Here is a 24,197-nt window from a genome sequence, read left to right as displayed (position 1 = left end):
TGGAATAGAGGAAGCTGGAGTGGTCACTGGGGCCAGACTTCTCTGCTGGACTCTGTGTTGAGTAAAGTAGAAAAGGCACACTAGGTCTCTTTACATGAGAATGCAGGCTCCCCAGCTGTTTTCTGGTTTTGTTCCCATGGATGCCTGGGCTCACCTGACAGACACGTGAAGACAATTATGTTCCCACATGCCTGCATAAAATCCTGTGTGGCTTGGAGCCAGGAGTGAAAAGTGCTGCCTGCAAGTTAGCCTCACCTCCCCAGAGGCAGGCTGGCTTCTCTGGAAGAATCTCACAATTGCAAACCCAGATGGTAGTGAGAGGTATGCTAAGGAGGAGAGCAAATAAGCTAATGCAAGTCAGTTCCACGTTACTGGGTCCCTCAGATGTCCTCTCTCCATCTTGTCTTATTATGTAATCTTTTTTTGTGTGGTACTGGGGATGGAACCCAGGGGCATTCTACCTCCGAGCTACACCCCCACCCCTATTTTTTTATTCTTTATTTTGAAACAGGATCTCACTGAGTTCAAAGGGCCTCACTAAGTAGCTGCTATCCTGTCTCTTCCCCCACCTGCTCATGTTCTTTGCTGGCTTGAGAGTAGCTGCAGACCTCCCTGCATGTGGTTGTGCACCGCAGAGTCCCTCTTTATGTTAGAGCTTGGTGCATGATTACCTGGTGGGGACAGCGAGAGGCCTTTCAGGCCAGTGAGGGCTATGTACCTGCTACGGGGACTCTGATCTTCTCTTCAAGTCAGGCTTATGGCACCCCCCCCCCCCATACTGGGGATGGAACCCAGGGCCATTCTACCTCTGAGCTACACCCCAGCCCTATTTTTTATTCTTTACTTTGAAACAGGGTCTCACTGAGTTGCAAAGGGCCTTACTAAGTATTAGCTGAGGCTGTCTGTGAACTGTGATCCTCCTGTCTCAGCCTCCCAAATGCTGGGATTACAAGTGAGCGCCACCACGCTTGGCTCAGGTTTGTGGTTTTTAAGCTGGTAAGAACTGAGCAAAACCAACCCCAAGGAGAATCCATGTGATGGATAAACCCAATTCGAGCCTACCCTGGGCCACAAGACAGGTCTCTTGTTGGAAGTTGCCATCAGTTCATGCCTAAACTCTCATGATATCTTTCTCAGGAGCAATGAAGTGTGCCTATATCAGTTTCCTCCGTTCTGTGGTGGGAACTGAGACGCCCTAGTGTGTTTTATGTGTGGCATGCTGTCCCTAAGCAGGAAATGGGCAGGGAAATCTGCCTGCCTGCTTCACAGGTCTAAACCAGAACCTCACCAGCTCCTTCCCTAGACCTGACATACTTTTTTTTTCTCCCCCCAGGCCAAAGTAAACACAGGTGAACAGGAACCATTTGCCATGGAAGCCAGGGAGCTTGGGGGCCCTGCACCCACTTACCATCTCCTCCCTGAGGCCAGCCAGCCCAAGGTGGGAGAAGATGTCAGCTCACCCTCTCAGGCATCCCCGGAAACCATGCAGCTGAAGAAGGAGATCTCCCTGATGAATGGGGTCAGCCTGGTGGTGGGCAACATGATTGGCTCAGGGATCTTTGTCTCACCCAAAGGGGTGCTGGTGCACACTGCCTCCTATGGGTTGTCACTGATAGTGTGGGCCCTTGGCGGGGTCTTCTCTGTTGTGGGTGCCCTTTGCTACGCGGAGCTGGGGACCACCATCACCAAGTCAGGGGCCAGCTACGCTTATATCCTAGAGGCCTTTGGGGGCTTCATTGCCTTCATTCGCCTGTGGGCCTCACTTCTCATTATTGAGCCCACCAGTCAGGCCATCATCGCCATCACCTTCGCCAACTACATCATCCAGCCCTCCTTCCCCACCTGCTATCCCCCATACCTGGCCTGCCGTCTCCTCGCTGCTGCTTGCATATGTAAGTATGAGGGCCAAACATGGGAAGGCGGAGGGGGCTTGGTGCTGTAATAATGGAATGGGTGCTTAGATTTTATTTGGATAGCGTATTCTTTTCTGTGGGGAGGAGAGAGATTGAGCTTACTTTTGGAAGTAGTAATTTCATTAGGGTTTTTTGATCTGGAGAGCAGAGTAGCACAGAGGATCGGGATGGGAGAAATTTAAATCTGCTTCTGGCCAGGCATTATGGGGCATGCTTTAATTCAGTATTTGGGAGGCTGAGACAGGAGGATCTGGGTTCGCAGGCAGCCTCAGCTACTTAGTGAGGCCCTTTGCAACTCACTGAGACCCTGTTTCAAAATAAAGACTAAAAAATAGGGCTGGGGCATACCTCAGAGGTAGAATGTCCCTGGGTTCCAACCCCAGTGCTGTCAAAAAATATAGCCAGGCATGGTGGCACATGCTTGTGATCCCAGTGCTTGGGAGGCTGAGACAGGAGGATCACACAGGTTCGAAGCCAGCCTCAGCTATTTAGGCTCTCAGCAACTTAGTGAGACCCTTTTTCCAAATAAAGTATAAAATAGGTCTGGAAGTATAGCCCAGAGGTAGAAGCCCTGGGTTCCACCCCCAGTACCAAAAAAAAAAAAAAAATCTGCTTGTGGCTTTTGTTGCCTCACATTCTTTTTACTCTTGGCTATCCCTGAGTGCTCTGCTCTCCTCTATGTGACAGGTTAGCACATGTCTTGTATTTATCTTGTCAGGTGGTTTTTTGTTTTGTTTTTTGGTCAGGTGTTTTGATTGGTTGGTGTCAACATTGCTAGTTGTAACTTAAACCCAGGAAAAACTATCAAGGTTGAGGCCTTAGTTCTGCTACTCCAAATAAAAAATTATTTTGCTTCCCAACTTGACATCTTAAACCAGTTTAAAGGTCTGAATGAGAAGCTGTGCACGGTGATGTGCATCTGTAATCCCAGTACTTGAGAGGCTGAGACGGGAGGATCCTGGGTTTGAGGGCAGCCTTTGCAATTTAGCAAGACCCTCTGCAACTTAGTGAGGCCCTGTTTCTAAATAGAAAAATAAAAAGAGCTAGGGGTATAGCTTGAAGGTAGAATGCTTCTGGGTTCAATCCCTGGTACCCTCCCCTCCCAAAAAAGAGAAAAAACAAGAAAAGAAAGAAAAAGGAAAAAAAGGGCTTCTCTGGACTGTGAAGGTTCCAAAGCCTTATCCATTAGTCCACAGGACCCCCTCCTTCCTGCCATTGCCACTCCTTGTGGCCTGTTCTAAGCAGTAGGCACCACACCAAAATGGCTTTTTCCCATTGGTGTTTCAGATTTCTTTACACTGACTTTGTAAACAAGTTCTGCCTGCAGCCAGGGAGAAGGTGGTTTCCATCTCACATTTAGGTTTCTGAAGACAGAGCCCGAGAGGTCCCAGTGGATTTTCCTTTATTTTCTTTCTTCTGTTATGGTGTGGGGAAGAGAGATTCTTTGTGGAATCACTAAAAGAAGAAAAGATTATTGTGAAATTACCCAGCCTTGCAAAGTTAGTGTTAGCTAGCCTAGACTTCTGTGTTCCTTAGCACTCTGCTGCTAGAGGCACTTAATTATACTCTGTTTTTTCCTTATTGCTTCAAAAGCTTTGGCTGTATATATAGTTTATCCACGATGTTAAAAATAGACTGAGTATTCTGGAATTAGAAGTAAAGGATTGTACAGTACACCATGCCTCCTGATTTGAAGGATTTTGTTAAAAACAAACGTAGATGAACAAATGAGGTTTAACTGGGGATGATGGGAGGGGAAAAGAGGGAAATTCCCTAATGTACATTCACAAACATATCAAAGTCAATCACTAAGCCGAACATGAGAAGGAGGGAGGGGAGAGGGAAAGGGAAAAGAAAAGAAAACAACAACAAACAATAGAGTGAATCTGTCTACATCCCTTGTAACACCGAGGAGGAAAGAGGTGGGTACTCAGCTGTGCCTAGCAGGAAAGAGGTGGGTACTCAGTTGTGCCTAGCGGGCTTTGGCTGTGGAGATTCTGGTCTGACTTTTTTTTTTTTTTCGGTACTGGAAATGGAACCCAGGGACATTCTACCTCCGAGTTACACCCCACCCCTATTTTTTATTCTTTATTATGAAACAGGGTCTCACTAAGTTGCGGAGGGCCTCACTAAGTAGCTGAGGCTGTCCGCGAACCCTCTTTTCTCAGCCTCCCAAATGCTGGGATTATAAGTGTGTGCCATCACACCCAGCTTTCTGACTGATCTTTCTAAAACACAAAATAGTTTTGTGATTATAAAACATGGTCAAGGTGGGCATGGTGGCACACACTTGTAATCCCAGCATTTGGGAGGCTGAGACCGGAGGATCACGGTTCGCGGTTCGCAGACAGCCTCAGCTACTTAGTGAGGCCCTCTGCAAATTAGTGAGACCCTGTTTCAAATAAAGAACAACAACAACAAAAGGGCAGGGGGTGTAGCTCTGAGGTAGAATGCCTCTGGGTTCAATCCCTAGCACCACACACAAAAACGATTGAATGGTTTAATAGTGTCCGTCTTTTCTTTTATAAAATTGGCATCAGACTTTGATTATAATTTTACATTCTGCTTACTATATAATTTGCTCCCATTTCATGAAATGTTTTTCAATAGCAACATTTTATTTTTTGTTTATTTTTTGTGGTATTGGGGATCGAACCAACTGTCCTCCTGTTTCTGACCTATAATCCCCAGTCCCTTTTTTTTTTTTTTTTTTTTTTTTGCAGTACTGGGGATGGAACCCAGGGGCATTCTACCTCCGAGCTACACCCCCAGCCCTATTTTTTATTCTTTATTTTGAAACGGTCTCACTGAGTTGGACTGCAAAGGTCCTCACCAAGCAGCTAAAGCTGTCTGTGAACCATGATCCTCCTGTCTCAGCCTCCCAAATGCTGGGATTACAAGCATGTGCCTACGTGCTTGGCTCAGAGGAAGTCTCTAAATAGAGCCAGGTTATGCTGAGAGGAAGTTTCTTTGGGTAGGAGTAACAGTGGGGACAACCTGATCTCAAGAGATATAAATTAAAAGAAACCAATTCGGTCATAATTAGGTCCACTGAATCCAAGATGAGGCTTGGGCAGCAGAGGGGAATGAAGTTACTCTGGAATTGAGACATAAGAGGGGTCCAATTGGCAGACTTGTTGATTGGCAGACTGCATAAAGAAATGATAGACTTGGGAGGCTGAGACCAGATCCTGGTTCCTGGACAGCCTCAGCTACTTAGTGAGACCCTTTGCAACTCAGTGAGACCCTGTTTCAAAAATTAAAAAAGACTAAAAAAATAGGGTTGGGAGTGTAGCTCAGAGGTACAATGCTCCTGGGTTACATCCCCAGTACTGGGGGAAAAAAAAGAAAAAAAAAAAAAAGAAAAATTATAGCCATGCCAGGCTAGATAAAGTTTTATTTTAAGCCAATGTGGTGGCACATGCCTATAATTCCAGTACTTGGGAGGCTGAAACAGAAGGATTGCAGGTTTGAGGACAGCTTCAGTAACATAAGACTCTAAGCAATTTATGAAAACACTGTTTCAAAACCAAAACAAGCCTGGTGTTGTAGCACATATTTATAATCCCAGTACTTGAGAGGCTGAGACAGGAGGGTAGCAGGTTTGAGGCTAGCCTCAGAATGGGAGGCCCTCCAAAATTTAGGGAGATCCTGTTTCAAAATAAAAAATAAAATAGAAGACAGGTGTGGTGGCACATGCTTGTAATCCCAGTACTTGTGAGGCTGAGATAAGGTTCATGGCCAGCCTCAGCTACTTAGGCCATGTTTCAAAATAAAGAATAAAAAATGGAGCTGGGTGTGTGGCTCAGAGGTAGAATGCCTCTGGGTTCAATCCCCAGCAAAACACACACAACTTAGTGAGACTCTGTTTCAAAAAAAAGAAAGAAAAAAAAAAGGGCGGAGGGTGTAGCCCGGAGGTTGAATGCCCCTGGGTCCCATCCCCAGACCCGCAAAACAAAACCAAAAAAACAAACAAGCAAAAAAACAGAGGGCCTAGGACGTCTTCATATAACTTACTTTAGGCCAAAGACTGGGCCCACAAGTCAGATTTGGCCCACAGATGGGTTCGCTAGGCTTGTGTTCTAAAGAATTTTGAATTATTTGCCAACATTTGAAAAATCAGGACTTGCTCTTTCTCTTTAAAAATCAAAAGCTCTGGCAACCTTGAACCCAGATTCATGCCTGATGCAATCAGATAGATTTGAGTAGCATTGTTCCCGTTATTTTTTTAATTAGTTAATTTTTGTGGTACTAGGGATTGAGCCCAGTGGTATTCTACCTCTGAGTTATACCCCAGCCCTATTTTAGTTTTTATTTTCCATATTGGGGATGGAACCTAGGGGCATTCTACCTCTGAGCTATACCCCCAACCCTATTTTGTATTTATTTATTTATTTTTTTTGTGGTACTGGGGTTCCCGGAAGCCCTTCTACCTCCGGGCTACACTCCCAGACCTATTTTTTTATAATTTTGAAAACAGGGTCTCGTAAGCCAGCGCGGCTGGCTTCGAACCTGCGCGATCCTCCTGTCTCTGCTTCCCAAGCGCGGGGATTACAAGCGTGCGCCACCACGCCCGGCCCATTCTTTTTTTTTGAAACAGGGTTGCAAAGGACCTCAGTAAGTAGCTGAGGCTGTCAGAGAACTGTGATCCTCAAGTCTCAGTCTCTGAAATGCTGGGATTACAAGTGTGTACTACCACGCCCGGCTTTATTTTTTATTTTGAAACAAGGTCTCACTGAGTTATTGCATGCTGGCCTTGAATCTGCAGCCCTCCCATTTCAGCCCCTCAGATGCTGGGATTACCGGTGTACACCACTCTGCCTGGCTATTGCTCCTTTTAAATGGAGTGTGCCCTCCCCAATGCACTGCACTTCTCTGCTTCCTCTCCTGTTCTCTGTTATACCTAGACTTCCTTGCCTTTGCCTGTTTGTATTACTTTCTTGACCCCTGAAGCCATTGCTGTTTCTGGCTTTGCAGCTGAACCCCTCCTCACCCTCGGGTTACACTAGAGGGCTCTTTTGGGATATCAGGCTGTTTTAGGTATTTATTATCCTCTAGTAGTGGTTCTCCACCTGAGATGTTTGTCTTCCTCAAGACCTTGGGCAGTGCCTCGAGATGTTTTCATTGATACAGCTACTGCATGTGGGTAGAGGCCAGAGGTGCTGCTGAATGTCCTGCCTTGCACAGTACAGCCCTGCACGATGAAGACTTATTAGCCCTAGATGTCAAGAGTGCTGCAGCTGGGAAAGTCAGTCTTAAAGGTGCACTCTGTTCATATGTGTTCGGGGTTCTTGGAATGATCTGTGATGGAGTGGAGCTTCAGGCTGCAGTTTGATCTCAGGAAGTTTAGGTACTCTTACTTATAGGATTATGGGAGAGTGAGAGGTCTCCTCTTTCGCTGGGTGACCAGTCCTATTTTTAGTAACTTGGGTGCCCAATATTGTAAGAGTATTTTATTTGACTGCTAAAGGGTGACATTTCTGGCTTAAGTGTTTAGTCCATTTATTTTATTTTTTTGTGGTACTGGTGTCGGAGATTCCTCTCCGGGACTTGGGAAGGAGAGACCTGAATTAATGACTCGGATAATTGCTTCCTCTCTTACAACTGACAAAATTTATTCTCTAAAACTAAGGTTTTTTTTATACCCTTCTCCAGTTAGGTAAATTATCAAATCTTCATGGGAAAGAGTAAATACCAAAATACATTGGGGGGTATTAGGTAGAGGATATGTAATAAGCAAAACAAAAGGGCCTCCTGAGACATTTTAGGACTCCTGATTAAGATCAGCCCCCTGCCCTCACTGGTGGGCCTTAGAGAGCAAATTCCAGAGAGGACAGGAGTCACACCCAGAGATTTTTGGAGGATTTGACCTTTCTAGAATCTCCTTTAACTCTTTCAGAACCTTTCATTCCTCAGGTTTTGTCCATGTCCTCCATCATACTGGGAATAGATCCCAGGGATATTCTACCTCCAAGCTATATCCCCAGCCCTATTTTACTTTTTTCTTTTATTTTTTTGTAGTACTGGGTATTGAACCCAGGGTCATTCTACCTCCAAGCTACACCTCAGCCCTATTTTATTTTTATTTGTGGGTCTGGGGATAGAACCCAGAGGCATTCGACCTCTGAGCTACACCCCCATCCCTATTTTTTATACTTTATTTTGAAACATGGTCTCACTAAGTTGTGGAGGGCCTCACTGAGTAGCTGAGGCTGTCCGAGAACCGCCATTCTCCAGTCTCAGCCTCTGTAATGTTGGGATTACTAGGGTGCGCCACCACTCCTAGCCCAGCACTATTTTTTTTTTTTTTTTTGGTGGTCCTGGGGGTGGGACCCAGAGGCTTTCTACCTCAGAGCTATACTCCCAGATCTATTTTATATTTTATTTGGAAACAGGGTCTCACTTGTTGCTGAGGCTAGCTTTGAACCTGTGCGATCCTCCAGTCTTAGCCTCCCAAATTCTGGGATTACAAGCATGTGCCAACATGCCCGGCCCAGCCCTATTTTTCATTCTTTATTTTGAAACAGGGTCTCCTTAAGTTTCAGAGGGCCTCACTAAGTAGCTGAGGCTGACTGTGAACTTTTGATCCTCATATCTCAGCCTCTCAAGTACTGGGATTACAAGGATAAGCCACCATGCCTGGCTATTCTTTTACTTTGAAACAGGGTCTCATTAAGTTGCAGAGGGCCTAAGTTGTTGAGGCTGGCCATGAACCTGTGATCTTCCTGTCTCAGCCTCCTAAGTACTGGGATTACAAACATGTGCCACCTTGCTCAGCTATTGTTAGTCTATTTATCTTTGTGTGCTTTGACCTAGGAATCCTGCCTATTATGTAGACTTGCACACAATTATTGGAAAGTATTTGCCTTCAAGGTTGTTAATGCTGACACACTGACACCAAAGCCAAGGGCCTGCTCACAGCTGAGACGCCATTCTCATGAGCGTTTGTTGGTAAGGCTGATGACGAGGAAGAGGGTCGAGGGAGAGCAGGGGGCTGAGATTTCCATAGATGAAGCCATAGTGAAGAACACTGAATCATCCTGGAATATCTTTCCGTTGTCTCTTATGCCTTGGACTCAGGTATTTTCAGAATTCTAAATACAAGGGATATTCTCCAGCTGGATGTGGTGGCATATGCCTGTAATCTCAGAACTTGGAAAGTTGAGACAGGAGGATCATAGGTTCAAGGTCAGCCTCAGCAACATAGTGAAACCTGTCTTAAAATAAGAAATAAGCTGGGTAGTGGTATATGATTGTAATCCCAGCATTCAAGAGGCTGAGACTGGAGGATTGTGGTTTGCGGACAGCCTCAGCTACTTAGTGAGGCCCTTCACAACTTAGTGAGACCCTGTTTCAAAATAAAGAATAAAAAATAGGGCAGGGAGTATAGCTCAGAGGTCAAGTGCCCCTGGTTCCATCCCCAGACCCGCAAATAAATAAAAATAAAAAAATAAAAAGACTAAGAAATAGGACTAGGGGTGTAACTTGGAAGTACAATTCTCCCGGGTTTGATCCCCAGTACTGCAAAAACAAAACAAAACGAAACAAAAAATAAATTAGGGTTGGAGCAATAGCTCAGAAGCAGACTTCTGTTCTGGCATCTCCATTTGTAAAACTTGATCTTTGGACTATTGGAGAACATTTCACTCCTAAATGGACTTGTATAGATGGGCTCCCTCTCTTTTTGTCCTTCCTCCACCCTTGTCTTGACTCTGTTGTATAGGATTGCATTCTTCTGTCATTGAATGCCCGTTAGTAATACCTAGCCTGCTTATGGGAAAGATTGAAAGGTTTCCTTCTCTCCCCGGGGGAAAAGGGAGATGTGACTGTCAGCATAGATGGGAACATGGCTTCAGGTTGCCTGGCCACCTCCTCGCTGGGAGGATGAGACTTCCGTCAGGAGGAGCATGTATTTATTATTCAAGATTAGTTTGGGTTTCCTACAACAGAGAGCTTCTAGCTGTGGTCCAGGTTGGCTCCTCCAGCTCCAGCTGTCATGTCTGCATTGTAGTCAACTAGAGGGACAAAGAAATATGCACCTTTCCCATTAAAATAAGGTCTTCAATGCCAAGCGTGGTGGCACATGCTTGTAATCCCTGAGCTTGGGAGGTGGAGACAGGAGGATTGCGCAGGTTCGAAGCCAGCCTCTCTGGCTTAAGAGACCCTGTTTCCAAATTTAAAAAAACATAAAAAAAATAGGTCTGGGAGTATAGCTCGGAGGTAGAAGGGTTTCCAAGAACCCCAGTTCTGAAACAGGGGGTTTCTTGAGAAGAAACCCGGTGTTTCATTAAGAAGAAACGGAGTTTCTTGAGAAAAAACTCGACGTTTCCTTACAGGGTTCTTGTCTACGGTAAGCAAAGAATGACACCCGCAGACTGCAGGAAGGGGAGTAAAAGATTTATTGGAAGCAGCAGGGAATAGGGAAAAGTGGCCGAACACCCCTAAGAGCTAGCGGGACTCTGGTGTCCAGTAGCTGCCTTCAGGTCACTACCCGAGTGTATCCCGGGCCAAGTGCCTTCAGTTGCAAGCTGCTTTCTCCCAAAGTCCACACGATCTGCCAGAAAGGAAGTGCAGTTCACCCCTAGGGGCTCTGGTCGGCCTTGATGTCCAGCAGAGGCCTTCAGGTTACTACCTGAATGTAGCCCGGGCCAAGTGCTTTTAATTGCACTCCACCTTATCTCAAAGCTAACACGACCTGCAAGAGAAAGAGAAGCTCCCCAACAGGGAGGGGTTCCCAGAGTGGGTAACTGTCCTGGTGACTGCGCTAGGGGTTTATATAAATCTGCATGTCTTCTGTTGCTTGGAGTTTGGGAGTCTGAGAAGCAGCTCTCAAAATTTGCATAGGGTATTTGCATGTCCTTTGAGGAGTCTCCTTTCAGTAGGAGTGTCATTTGCATGTCCTTTGAGGGGTCTCCTTTCAGTAGGAGTGTCAGACTTGCTCCAGTGATGTCTCCTGGGTTTGTTGATTAGTAAACAGATGGTTTTGTGGTGCTTTGGTTGTTCTTATCTCTGAACCTTGGAAGTTAATTAGTATTCATCAGCCCCCCAGGAAATTACATTTTTTCTATTTTTTTCTACCGAGGCCTCTTCCCTATCTGCCTATTTCCTATTCTACCTCCTCAGTACCACCAAAATAAATAAATAAATAAATAAATAAATAAATAAATAAAGTCTTGAACAAAATGTCTGCTCACATTCCTGGGGAGAAACTAGTTTCCTGGCTTTACCTTGTTTGTAGGAGAGGCTTGGTAAAGTCTCTTTGGGGCAGCCATGATTTTAGCTAAAATTTCTATTAAGGAGAAAGGTACTGAAGCCGGGCATGGTGGCGCATACTTGTAATCCCCGCACTTGGAAGGCTGAGATGGGAGGATTGCACAGGTTTGAAGCCAGCCTCAGCTACTGAGTGAGTCTCTCAGCAACTTAGACCCTGTTTCCAAATAAAGTATAAAATAAGTCTGAGAGTATAGCCCAGAGGTAGAAAGCCCCTGGGCTCCACCCCCAGTACCACCAAAAAAAAAAAAAAAGATACTGGAAAGATATAGTATTAAGGAGAGCAGATATTGAGAGATGGCTAGCAGTCTTCCACAGAGAGATTGGGGATTTGTTTCTATCAAAAGGTTGGGTAGAGACTCCCAGAGAGCCTGTGTGTCCTGGCTCATTGGTGTTGGTCTTTGTAACAATTAGATGTGATCATGAGAGGGAATGCTGGGAGGTTAGGGCCATAAGGAGAGGGAATGCTGGGAGGTTAGGGTGCTGGTTGTGGTATCCGAGCATTTGCCTCAAGCTTAACCCTGTTGTCTTTATTTTTTTTGGAGGGGGGAGTACTGGGAATTGAGCCCAGGGGCATCCTGCCTCCAAGCTATACCCCCAGCCCTTTTCATTATTTATTTATTTATTTATTTATTTATTTATTTATTTATTTATTTATTGCAGGTCTGGGGATGGAACCCAGGGGCATTTGACCTCCAAGCTACATCCCCTGCTCTATTTTTTATTCTTTATTTTGAAACAGGGTCTCACTAAGTTGTGGAGGGCCTCACTAAGTAGCTGAGGCTGTCCATGAACCGCGATCCTCCAGTCTCAGCCTCCTGAATGCTGGGATTACAAGCGTGCACCACTACGCCTGGCTTTTTATTTTTATTTTATTTATTTATTTATTTTTGGTGGTACTGGGGGTGGACCCAGGGTCTTTCTACCTCTGGGCTATACTCCCAGACCTATTTTATATTTTATTTGGAAACGGGGTCTCACTAAGTTTCTGAGAGCCTCACTAAGTAGTTGAGGCTGGGTTTGAACCTGTGAGATCCTCCTGTTTCAGCCTCCCAAACATGGTTCATTTTTTATTTTGAATCAGGGTCTTACCAAGTTGCTGAGGCTAGCCTTGAATCTATAATCCTCTTGTTTCAGCCTCCCAATTATAGGGATTACAGGTGTACCACCATACCTGATAGCCCTGTTGTCTTTTTTTTTTCTTTTCAGTACTGGGAATTGAACCCAGGGGCATTCTACCTCCAAGCTACACCCCTAGCCCTATTTTTTATTCTTTTTTTTTTTTTTTTTTTTTTTTTTGTGGTACTGGGGTTCCTGGAAGCCCTTCTACCTCTGGGCTACACTCCCAGATCTATTTTTATATTTTTATTTAGAAACAGGGTCTCCTAAGCCAGTGCGCGCGGCTGGCTTCGAACCTGCGCGATCCTCCTGTCTCCGCCTCCCAAGCTCAGGGATTACAAGTGTGCGCCACCACGCCCGGCTTATTTTTTATTCTTTATTTTGAAACAGGGTCTCACTGAGCTGCAAAGGGCCTCACTAAGTAGCTGAGGCTGTCTGCGAACCATGATCCTCCTGTCTCAACCTCCCAAATGCTGGGATTATAAGCGTGTGCCACCACGCCAGTTTTAGCCCTGTTGTCTTTGAGCTCAGATAGAATCTGATGAGCTAGATGGGGCTGACAGTTCTGGGAGGCCTGAAGGGGTGTGGTTCAGATGGTGAAATTTTGTTTCTTAAGTAGAATCGGGAAAGCAGTCAAGGGACTTGGCTTCTCCTCGGTAGATTGTGTTCTCTGGCAGGGCTGAGTAGGATGAAGCAAGCCAGATGCCTGGGGCCAGCATTTAAGCTTCTTGCCTGTCGTTGCCTGAGAGTTCTTTATAGTTTGTGCCCTAGGCACCTGCTTCACTTCACCTACTCCTATCCCTGCTCTGTGGCAGAAGTGTATGTGCGTTGGCAAGTGAATAAAAGTGTCAAAGGTTATGCCATGTGAAAAGATTTCCTCCTCCAGAGGCAGACTTCCTGACCAGTTTCTGTGTATCTTTGTTTTGTTTTGTTTTGTTTTGCGGTTCTGGGGGTGGAACTCAGGGGCTTTCTACCTCCAGGCTGTACTCCCAGACCTATTTTATATTTTATTTGGAAACAATAAGTTGCTGAGAGACTCATAAAGTAGCTGAGGCTGGCTTCAAACCTGCACGATCCTCCTGTCTCAGCCTCCCAAGTACTGGGATTACAAGCCTGGCCACCACACCCGGCTCTCTCTGTTTCTTTTATATTTCTTTTGTATTTCTTTGTCTTTGTCAGTCTTTTTCTCAAAGCTGCTTGCCCTCTCACTTCTGCCCTTTTTTGTACTCTTGCTTCCTTCTCCTTCCTTCCTCAGCTTAATTGTGGTTTCTGTTCCTCTGCGAATAATGGCTTGTATGTTCTTTTTTTTTTTTTTTTTTTTTTTTTTTTTCGGTGGTACTGGGGTTCCTGAAAACCCTTCTACTTCCGGGCTACACTCCCAGACCTATTTTATATTTTTATTTGGAAACAGGGTCTCTTAAGCCAGCAAGGCTGGCTTCAAATCTGCGTGATCCTCCTGTCTCCGCCTCCCAAGTGCGGGGATTACAAGCGTGTACCACCATGCCCGGTGGCTTGTATGTTCTTTAGAGTACCTGCTATTATTATATTCGGTTTCTTGCTATTCCTGGGAGAGACAGTCTAATCGACCCAGCTTGGGTCCAATATCTGTCTCCATCACCCATGACAGGGGAGGAAGAAGAATTCCCAAGAAGGGGCTGTGGTAAGTCCCTCTAAATATGCTTATTGTATTGCAGAGGGGTCTGTGGATTACTGGTGGCTATTAACTACTTACTTGGTCTAGGCTTAGCTGATCTAGGCTTAGCCCACACGGAGAAATTTGATTAGCAGGGTAAGTCCCTGGTAGACCTCCCAGCAGCACACCTTCCTTTGGGAATCATCTCCCCTCCCTCCTTCCCAGGGTGCCCCCAGCCCCCACCTCCTGTGATTGACTAGTGAGCACCTGTGTAATTTGCGTTTATTAAGTGAAGCTCTTTAAGCACTATGCTGCCAGCTGTTTCTTCTGCCACATGTATTTATTTCCATAGCTAGCTCCGAGTGCTCCTCTTTTTTTGTCTTTTTCATTTGTCTTTTGTCTTTTTTGTTTGTGTCTCTTCTTATAAGTGGAGGAAGGTCCACCTTTCTGAAAATTGCCTTGTCTCAGGAAGTTGGCTGTTAAGGGGAAGCCCTCACCACTTTGATTTCAACCAGGGCTCACTTGTTCCCAGGTTTGCTTGGCGATGAGCTCAAGAAAACACTTGGCTTTTATTGCTTTCTGAGAATTTGTGATGTTGGGGAAGCAAGACCCAAACATCTGAGGGAGATGTCTCCCTGCAACTGATGTCCACAGGAGCGTACCATTAGACTCTAGCTGTGCTGTGTAGTGGGAATGTCTTAGGGTCCTGGGAGCGAAGAACGCAGGGAGGGGTTGGCAGGTACATTGGGAAAGGTTTTCAGAGTGGAGGCTGAGCTAGACCTTGGAAGGACCGCATAGGTGTTGCTCGTGGCTATGACAGGAGGAGGAAGGGAGGACATTTCTTTTGTGTGTACATCTGGCATAAATAAGGAAACGAGTATAGCTGAAGGAGAGTGCAAAATGCTAAGATTAAGGTGAAAGTGGCTTTAGAGGATCAGCCTGATTTTGTGATAACATCTGAGGTACATAGAAGTTCTTTGTGGGGGGGCTAGAGGCAGTACTTAGAGGTGCCTTTGTGTTCCTACTCGCTGTAGAAACCCCTGGATATTGCTCTCCTTTCCTACCCATGGATCAAAGCAGTCCTTGTTTAGCAGGGGCAAAGTGCTAGAACTCTCATCACAGGACCCAGATGTCACGGAGGTGTACGAGGAGCTGGAGCTGGAAGGCAGCGGTGTTGACACAAGCCTGGGCCTGCTCAGGGCTCTCTTCTTTTCCCCATGGGCCTACTGAGAATGGGGAGGATGGCGAGGAATGGTGGGGTGGTCATTTGGGCTTGGGGATGGTGGTTGCCTCCCTCCACTTCAGTTTCCACATCATAAAGTGAGAATAGGTATATTTGCATTTTGATGTTTGTGAGAATATATTGAGAGGATGGGTTTGAAATTGTTAGGTATATAACAGGCTTTAAAAAATTTCTTTTACACTCACATGTAAAACATTTTCTAATTCCTAGGCAGTCTGTTCCTACATTCAAGTTTACCTCACTTATTTATGGGTCTGTCTTTTCCCCATGGTCTAACATGGCTGTACAGAGGTCTTATTTGGAACCTTGGGAGTCTGGGTGGGGAAGAATAGGTGAGGTGATGTCAGCCATTCTTGGGTGTAGGAAAGTTTCCAGAAGAGTTGTTCTAGCTATCAGAACATATAAATATGTGTTCATGCATGCATATGTAATATATATATATATATATATATATATATATATATATATATATATATATTTGAGTGTGAGAGGGTACTGGGTGTTGAACCCAGGCCTTTGCATATGCTAGTCAAGTGCTCTACCACTGAGCTGCATCTTCAGCTCTTTTTTTTGTTGTTGTTGTTACTGGGGATGAAACCCAGGGGTATTCTACCTCAGAGCCACACCCCCAGCCCTATTTTATTATTCTTTGTTTTGAAACAGGATCTCACTGAGTTGCAAGGGCCTCACTAAGTAGCTGAGGCTGGCCGTGAACCTGGATCCTCCTGTCTCAACCTCCCAAATGCTGGGATTACAAGCGTGCACCACCATGCCCAGCTCAACCTTTTTAATTTTGAGACAAGGTTCACTAAGTTGCCAAGGTTGGCTTCAGACTTGGGGTCCTCCTGCCTCAGCCTTCCAAGTAGCTGGAATTATAGCAGTGCACCGCTGTGCCTGGTTCATGCACATTTCTGTATCGTGTGTGTGTGTGTGTGTGTGTGTGTGTGTGTGTGTGTGTGTGTGTGTATTGAACTCGGAAATTCTGCTTTTGAGCTACACCTTAGTCCTACTTTTTTTTTTTTGGAAACAGAGTCTCACTAGGTTGCTGAGAATCTCCCTAGGTTGCTGCAACTGTCCTTGAACCTGCCATCCTCCTGTTTCAGTCTCCCAGTTACTGGGGTTACTAGTGTGTGGCACCATGCCTGGCGCACCTTTGTATCTCTGAATGTCAATGGTGTTAGGATGTTCAAGGGTGATGTCAGCTGGGGTAGGTGCACCATATCTGCCTGTTTGCCCATTCTGGTTCTCACTGGTCTATTGTTTCCTCTAATGTAGCCAGGAAGGCAGAAAGAAATGCTCTCTGTGAAGAGAGGTTGGGCTTCTGTGCCTCAGTTCAAGCCTACTCACGCCAACTTTCTGATTTTCCTTCTAGGTTTGCTGACATTTGTGAACTGTGCCTATGTCAAGTGGGGCACACGAGTACAAGACACGTTCACCTATGCCAAGGTCCTAGCACTCATTGCCATCATTGTCATGGGCCTTGTTAAACTGTGCCAGGGTAAGAGGGGCCTAAGATGGGAAGGGTGGTTGTCCTCAGCATTTTCTCTGAGGAGGACCTGGGGACTCTGCTGGCTTTTCTAAGTTCGTGCCAGAGTGTGTCAGTGAGTGCAAGAGATGGTCATGGGTCTCTTCCTGGGTGTTGTGGGCCAGCTGCCAACTAAAGTGGGAATAGGCCTATCTGCATTTGGGGGTTTGTAAGATTTGATTGAGAGGATGATTCCACAAGCCTCTCGTGGAAGCTGGTAGCATTGCAGAAAGCCAGCCGAGGTTCTGGGAGCTCTTGAAACTTGGATTATAATTGGGCCACCAAAAAGCCAGGCGTGGTGGCACATGCTTGTAATCCCAGTACTTGGGAGGCTGAGATAGGAGGATCATGCAGGTTCGAAGCCGGCCTCAGCTACTTAGTGAGGTTCTCAGCAACTTAGTGAGACCTTGTTTCCAAATAAAATATAAAATAGGTCTGGGGGTGTAGCCCGGAGGTAGAAAGCCACTGGGTTCCATTCCTAGTACTACAAAAAAAAAATATAACTGGGCCACCAAAATTATTTGGGGAGATAGAGTGGCTCCTGATTTTGGTTTGTAACTGCCAGGAGAAGGGAGGTAGGGTGTGTGTGTGCATGTGTGTGTATGTGCTAGGAGCGGTAGAGTGTGGAAAGTTTGCAGGTTATACTTCTCATCTGGACTCACATTCAGCATTCCCTTCTAAAGTCAGCTCCCAAAGAAATGTTAGAATATTATAAAATGGGCACTTTCCTGCAGTTGGCTTTTTTTTTTTTTTTTTTTTTTTTTGTGGTCCTGGGGGTGGAACCCAAAGGCTTTCTACCTCCAAGGTATACTCACAAACCTATTTTTTATATTTTATTTGGAAACAGGGTCTCACTAAGTTGCTGAGAGCCTCACTAAGTAGCTGAGGCTGCCTTCGAACCTGCGCGATCCTCCTGTCTCAGCCTCCCAAGTGCAGGGATTACAAGCGTGCACCACCACACCCGGCTGCAGTTGACTTTTGAAAGCTTTTCGTTCCTGGATCAGAGTGGACTGGCAGTGAGGATAACAGGTCCCCCCATATCTCCTGATTCCTTAGAGAAGTCCTGAAGAGTTTTTAGCCAAGAATATCTACTTCATTTATCATCTTCATTCTCTAGAGCATCGATTCCTAAAGGTGATTGTGCACAGTCCTCTGGGGACCTGAAACCCTCATCTCAGACCTCTTGTACGGTTTGGTTGAAATCTAAACTGTGCTTTAAGAAATTCTCAGAGCTGGGTGTGGTGATTTACCCTTGTAATCCCAGTACTCGGGAAGCTGACATAGGAGGATCCGGGTTCATGGCCAGCCTTAGCTATTTAGTGAGGCCCTGTACAACTTAGTGAGACCCTGTTTCCAAATAAAGAATAAAAGATCAGGCTGGGTGTAGCTCAGAGGTAGAATGCCCCTTGGTTCAATCTCCAGCACCACACACACACACCACACACACACACACACACACACACACACACACACTTTTCTCAGGGTGAGCCCATGACCTTTGTGCACTCACTCCAAGTAAGTGCAGCCAGCCATCTGAATGTCCCTAGAGTCTCAGGAGCATTTTGGTGTCAAATTAAGTTGTTGAGTAATCTTCCCCTCACCCAAACATCTGTGTCTCAGGGACCCACTGCTCTGTGCAGTGCTGACCCCTGCAGGCTGGAGGGCTCTCTTTTTTCTCCCTCTCTCTTTTTTTTTTCAGTACTGGGGATGGAACCCAAGGGCATTCTACCTTCAAGCTACACCTCCAACCCCATTTTTTATTCTTTATTTTGAAACCAGGTCTCACTGAGTTGAAAAGGGCCTCACTAAGTTGCTGAGATTGTCCATGAACTGAGATCCTCCGGTCTCAGCCTCCTGAATGCTGGGATTACAAGCGTGTGCCACCATGCTTGGTTTGTTTTCCCTGTTCTTGCTGCACAACCAGCCCTTTTGCCATATTGAGAGCAGGGTCTAGTTTTCTGCAGGAGGTGATAACAAGCTTCTCTAAAATTTTAAGTGTTGCTAAAATACTCAGCATGTCCAGGTTTCTCCCGGGCAGCTGTGTGTTGCCTTCCTGGACTCTCATATTTGCAGTTTCCAGAAGCTGCTAAAGGGAAAGGATAGATACCAGGGTCTGGGCTGGCTCCCTGAAGAGATAAGAAGACCTCAGTTCCTGTATATTTGATTTTCTGTCCCATGTGACCACACCTACTGCGAGGAGGGTGACAGCAGAGTTTTCTCCACTGATAAACCCACATGACCAAACTGCACAGTAATCTGGGCCAGAACCTTCCTTAGGAAGGTCCAGTTGTAAACGGAAAATTACTCCTTTATGTGAAACTGTTTGTGGTGTTATAAAAAATAGGAAGAGGAGCTTTGGATGGCTGTGAGGTCACTTGCAGGAAATGAAAATTTCTTAGGAGGCCGGGCATGGTTACACACACTTGTAATCCTAGCATTTAGGAGGCTGAGACCAGAGGATCATGGTTTGCAGACAGCATCAGCCACTTAGTGAGACCCTGTTTCAAAATAAAGAATAAAAATAGGGCAGGGGGTGTGGCTCGGAGGTCAAATGCTCCTGGGTTCCATCCCCAGACCTGCAAAAATAAAAAAAATTTCTTAGGGTTTTAGAAGTATTGTTATAATCGAGGGTAGCCAAAAATGCCTTTTTTTTATTTTTGAGATTGTCTAGTTTTATTTTAAAAAAAGCAACTTTTGGGGGAAGTGGTTGGGTGGTAAGTGCAGAGAGTTATTTTGATGTTAAATGATGTTTTTTTTTCTTTCCCCTGTCCTATTGTTTTTCCTTTCTTTTCTTGTCCCTCATCTTTCTCTCCTTTCTGCTTTTTAAAATTTTCCCTTCTATTCTCCTGCATCATCCTTTCTCTTCTCTGTCTACCTTTTCCATCCCTCTTCCCCACTTTTTCTTCACCTCTTCTTTCTCTGAACCCCTCCCTGCCTTTGTCCCCACAGGACACTCTGAGCACTTTCAGGACGCCTTTAAGGGTTCCTCCTGGGACGTGGGAAACCACTCTCTTGCCCTCTACTCTGCCCTCTTCTCTTACTCAGGTTGGGACACCCTTAATTTTGTAACAGAAGAAATCAAAAACCCAGAAAGGTAAAGGCGAGATCACACTCTCCTCCCCACCTTGACCTTGGCTGGAACTCCTGCTGGTCCGTGGGCAGCTCGCCCTCCTCCCACCTCCTCCCTGAGCCTCTCATCCCTAGTCCCTACTCCTTCTCCAGCTAGGAGGGGTTGGGGCCAGGATGGGAGTGAGAAAGTCCTTGGCTTCTGCCCTCACTTCCACACGGAGGGGCCCCAGGGTCCTTTGTGGAGGAGAGGCCTTCCGTGAGCACCAGCAGACCCCCAGCTGGGACTGAGGTTCAGGACCTTGCACTCAGTGCTGAGGCTGCAGCCTGCAGAGCCTGGGCTGCTTCTGGCCCGCTGGGTCCCAGCCTGCCTCAGTGCCCAAAGGACACGTCTCTTTGCATTTTTCCTGACAGGATAGATGCAGGAGAATTACAAAACCCTCTGGGGCTCATTTGCCCCACTGTAGTGAGGGCTCAGTATTGGTCATGAGCTCTCTTCCCTTGGGAGAGTTTTTTTTTTTTTCTTCTTTCCCCCTCTTTTACTTAGAAAGAGCCCAGGGACATGGGATTTATACCCACCCTGCGCCACAAGGGGAAGATGACCCTGAGCTTGCCTCAAAGACCTGGAGGCCAGTGAACTGTTATATATTAGGAAAGTTCAGTGGAGGCTTGATGAACTTTGGTCCCCAGGAGAGGTGGGTTCTAGGTAGTTCTCTCTCACTTCTTCTTACAGAAATTTGCCGTTGGCCATTGGGATTTCTATGCCAATTGTGACACTTATCTACATCCTGACCAACGTGGCCTATTACACAGTGCTGAGCATTTCGGATGTCCTTAACAGTGATGCTGTGGCTGTGGTGAGTCTCTTGGGAACCTCATTTTTTTGTCATCCCATGATACTTAACCCCTGAAGTGGCCCAGTCTCTGCAGGACAGAGAGTGGGCTTCTCAGCAGTGATTGTAGATGCAGGAGGATCAGGAACCTGTCCTGTGTTGAACGCCCTTTCTCTGTTCTGCCACCAGACATTTGCTGACCAGACATTTGGCATGTTCAACTGGACCATCCCCATCGCTGTTGCCCTGTCCTGCTTTGGGGGCCTCAACGCATCTATCTTTGCTTCATCGAGGTAGTGTGTCTCAGCTTTACTGATAATATACTGCAATATTGAATTATTTGGGACTCTAGGCATAAGAGCTCTTCTTTTCCCTTCTTCCTCTCATGGGCGTACAGAGAGAGAGAGAGAGAGAGAGAGAGATAAAGAGAAAACATGTGCCATGCAGGCTCGCGCCTGCCTACAGTGTGTGTGTGTGTGTGTGTGCTACATGCCCATTTGTCTCCTGCACTTTTTGGGGCTCTCAGCCTAGTTTGAGTGAGAAGTATGACTGTGCGGCTGAATTAAAAGGAACCTGCTAGCCAGGCGTGGTGGCGCACGCTTGTAATTCCAGCATTTGGAGGCTGAGAAAGGAGGATCACAGTTCACAGACAGCCTCAGTTATTTAGTGAGGCCCTTTGCAACTTTGTGAAACCCTGTTTCAAACCAAAGGATAAAAATAGGGCCAGAGGCCAGGTGTGGTGGGTGTTGTGGCACACGCTTGTAATCCCCCTGCTTGGGAGGCTGAGACAGGATCACACGGGTTCGAAGCCAGCCTCCGCTACTTAGTGAGGCTTTCAGCAACTTAGTGAGACCCTGTTTCCAAATAAAATATAAAAAAAAAAGGTCTGGGAGTATAGCCCAGAGGTAGAAAGCCTCTGGGTTCCACCTCAAGTACCACCAAAAATAAATAAATAAATAAGGCCAGGGGTATAGTTCGGAGGTAGAATGCCCCTGAGTTTCATTTCCAGTACCGCAAAAAAAAAAAAAAAAAAAAAAAGAAAAGAAAAGAAAGGAAACTACTAACACATTTCTATTCTTCCAGATTGTTCTTCGTGGGCTCACGTGAAGGCCACCTCCCAGACCTTCTGTCCATGATCCACATTGAGCGTTTTACACCCATCCCTGCTTTATTGTTCAATGTAAGCTCTGCTGGGGCAAGTGAGAGGCTTGGGCATGTCTGTGCAGGGCTTGTCCTAATTTTCCCTAAAGGTGTTTATATATATATATATAAAGGGACCCAGAGAAAGGCCTTACTCCAAGACTTGAAAAAGAGTAATATATATATCTATATATATATATATATTTTCTTTTTTGATACTGGAATTGAAACCAGTGGCATTCTACTTTTGAGCTCTGCCCCCAGATGTGTTTTTTTATTTAGAAATAGAATCTAAGTTGCTGTGAGTCTTGTTAAATTGTTGAAGTTGGCTTTGAACCTGTGATCCTCCTGTTTTAGCTTCCCAAATATTGGGGTTACCTGCATGTGTCACTGCACATGCACGTGGCTGTAGTTCATTATGTTTTTTGCAGTGTGGGAATAGAACCAAGTTTCTCATACATACTAGGCAAACACTATATCATTGACCTACACCCTCAGCTCACTTTTTTCTTTTCTTTTGTTGTACTGGGGATTGAACCCAGGGGTATTCTACCTCTGAGCTACGGCCCTATTTTTTATTTTTTATTTTGAAACAGGGTCTCATTAAGTTGTGGAAGGCCTTACTAAGTAGCTGAGGCTGGCCACGAAACTGTGATCCTTTTGTCTTAGCCTCCCAAGTACTGGGATTACAAGCATGTGCCATCATGCCTGGCTTTTTTTTTTTTTTAAACTTCTGTTGATAATTTGGGGTGAAAAAGACATGCAGAGGGAATTCTACATTCTTGAAGTTTAAGCACATCTGACCTTGTTTCAGTCAGGCCGCTCTCAGGAGGAATGAAGGATTCATTTTGCTAATCTGCAGATTGCATTTGTGTATATGTATGTGTGCACGCGTGCTGGGGACTGAACCCAGGAACCTTTTATCTCTGAGCTACATCCCTAGCCCTTAACTTTTTTTTTTTTCACTTTGAAATGGGATCTCCCTAAATTGTTCAGGTGGGCCTCAAACTTGTGATCCTCCTATCCCACCCTCCCCAGTAGCTGGGATTGCAGATGTATGCCATCGCCTTGTAAAGTCTCAAGACTTTTACATATTTTTTACATATTTACTTTACATATTTGTAAAGTCTCAAGACAGTGAGAGGGTTCTGGAGGCACTTCATTTGTATACAGGGTAGTTGAGACCCAGGTAATCACCTTCCTAGGACACAGTATGATTCATGTTGATGTTGACGCATTAAAGGCCTCTCTGCCATGAGGAGAGAGAGTCTGTCTTGTTACTGAAGTACTTGCAACATAGAGAGGAGGCATTGAACATAGGAAGAGCCCGAACAAAAGAGGGAGGGACTCTGCCTTCAGTGGTAATGTGAAGAATGAATTCATTTGATGCTATGGAGTCACTGAAAACCAGAGAATCTGGGGAAGCGCCATCCGATTGGAGACCCTGGGTGGCCGTCTCCAGGGATGGGCTGGTGGTGACTCTGCTCCCCGCTCCCTCAGTGTGCCATGGCCCTCGTCTACCTCACTGTGGAGGATGTCTTCCAGCTCATCAACTACTTCAGCTTCAGCTACTGGTTCTTTGTGGGCCTGTCTGTTGTTGGACAGCTCTACCTCCGCTGGAAGGAGCCCGACCGGCCCCGGCCTCTCAAGGTTAGCCGCTCTGTGTAGAGCAGGAGGGGTGCCTGTTCACCAAGGCTCCTCGTTGCCCACACTCTGTTCCCTCATCCCACCCTACTTCATATCTCACCTCTCTTCATTTCAGCTGAGCCTGTTTTTCCCCATCGTGTTCTGCATATGCTCCGTGTTTCTGGTGATTGTGCCCCTCTACTGTGACACCATCAATTCCCTCATTGGCATTGGGATCGCCCTCTCTGGGGTCCCTGTCTACTTCATGGGTGTTTACCTGCCAGAGTCCCGGAGGCCACTCTTTATTCGGAATATCCTGGGTGAGCTTCTTTTTGCCCCTCATTCATTGGCGGTGTGCACAGGCACATAGGTACCCATAGAGGCCAGCAGCTCCCCTCTGGTGATTTGCAGGAATCACCCTACTGGTGATTTGCAGGAAGATGAGAGTGGCTACCCCACAGACTTCTCTCTTGATCTGAGTCGCTGTAGTTCTAACTTTAGTGTTCTATTTTGGGGCTAAAGCATTATTTCCTGAGAGTCATGCCTCAGCTTCTGGCGGGGCGTGGAGTGGAGGGCAGCGAGGCTGGTTGGGGGTAAGGGGTGAAGTCTGGCTCTGGGTACACAAGGGCCAGATGGGAAGGGAGCCACAGATGTGCTTCCAGCCTTCTGGTGCTCAGGGTGGGGCTGCAGCTGCATGTGTTTGCTGAATCCTCTGCTTCTCTGTTTTCATTCAGCGACGGTCACCAGAGTCACCCAGAAGCTTTGCCTTTGCGTCCTGACTGAGCTAGATGTAGCCGAAGAGAGGAAGGTTGAGAGGAAAACTGACTAA

General features: G+C 46.1%; 1 protein-coding gene across 1 annotated transcript; it reads left to right on the top strand.

Annotated features, from left to right (window-relative positions):
• Positions 1–1,336: 1,336 nt before the first annotated feature.
• Positions 1,337–24,197, top strand: SLC7A6 (solute carrier family 7 member 6; the record flags this gene model as incomplete). Its single annotated transcript, XM_080704243.1, has 9 exons — positions 1,337–1,892; positions 16,551–16,676; positions 19,653–19,797; positions 20,503–20,626; positions 20,792–20,895; positions 21,686–21,782; positions 23,243–23,392; positions 23,505–23,688; positions 24,103–24,197. The coding sequence occupies exons 1-9, from the start codon at positions 1,370–1,372 to the stop codon at positions 24,195–24,197; spliced, it is 1,548 nt and encodes a 515-aa protein (XP_080560369.1). The 5' UTR covers positions 1,337–1,369.

The sequence above is a fragment of the Muscardinus avellanarius genome, assembly GCF_963383645.1.
Source record: "Muscardinus avellanarius genome assembly, chromosome: 10".
NCBI classification, from domain to species: Eukaryota; Metazoa; Chordata; class Mammalia; order Rodentia; family Gliridae; genus Muscardinus; species Muscardinus avellanarius.
The sequence above is the reverse complement of the archived record's forward strand: the minus strand, read 5'-3'. Positions and strand labels throughout refer to the sequence as shown.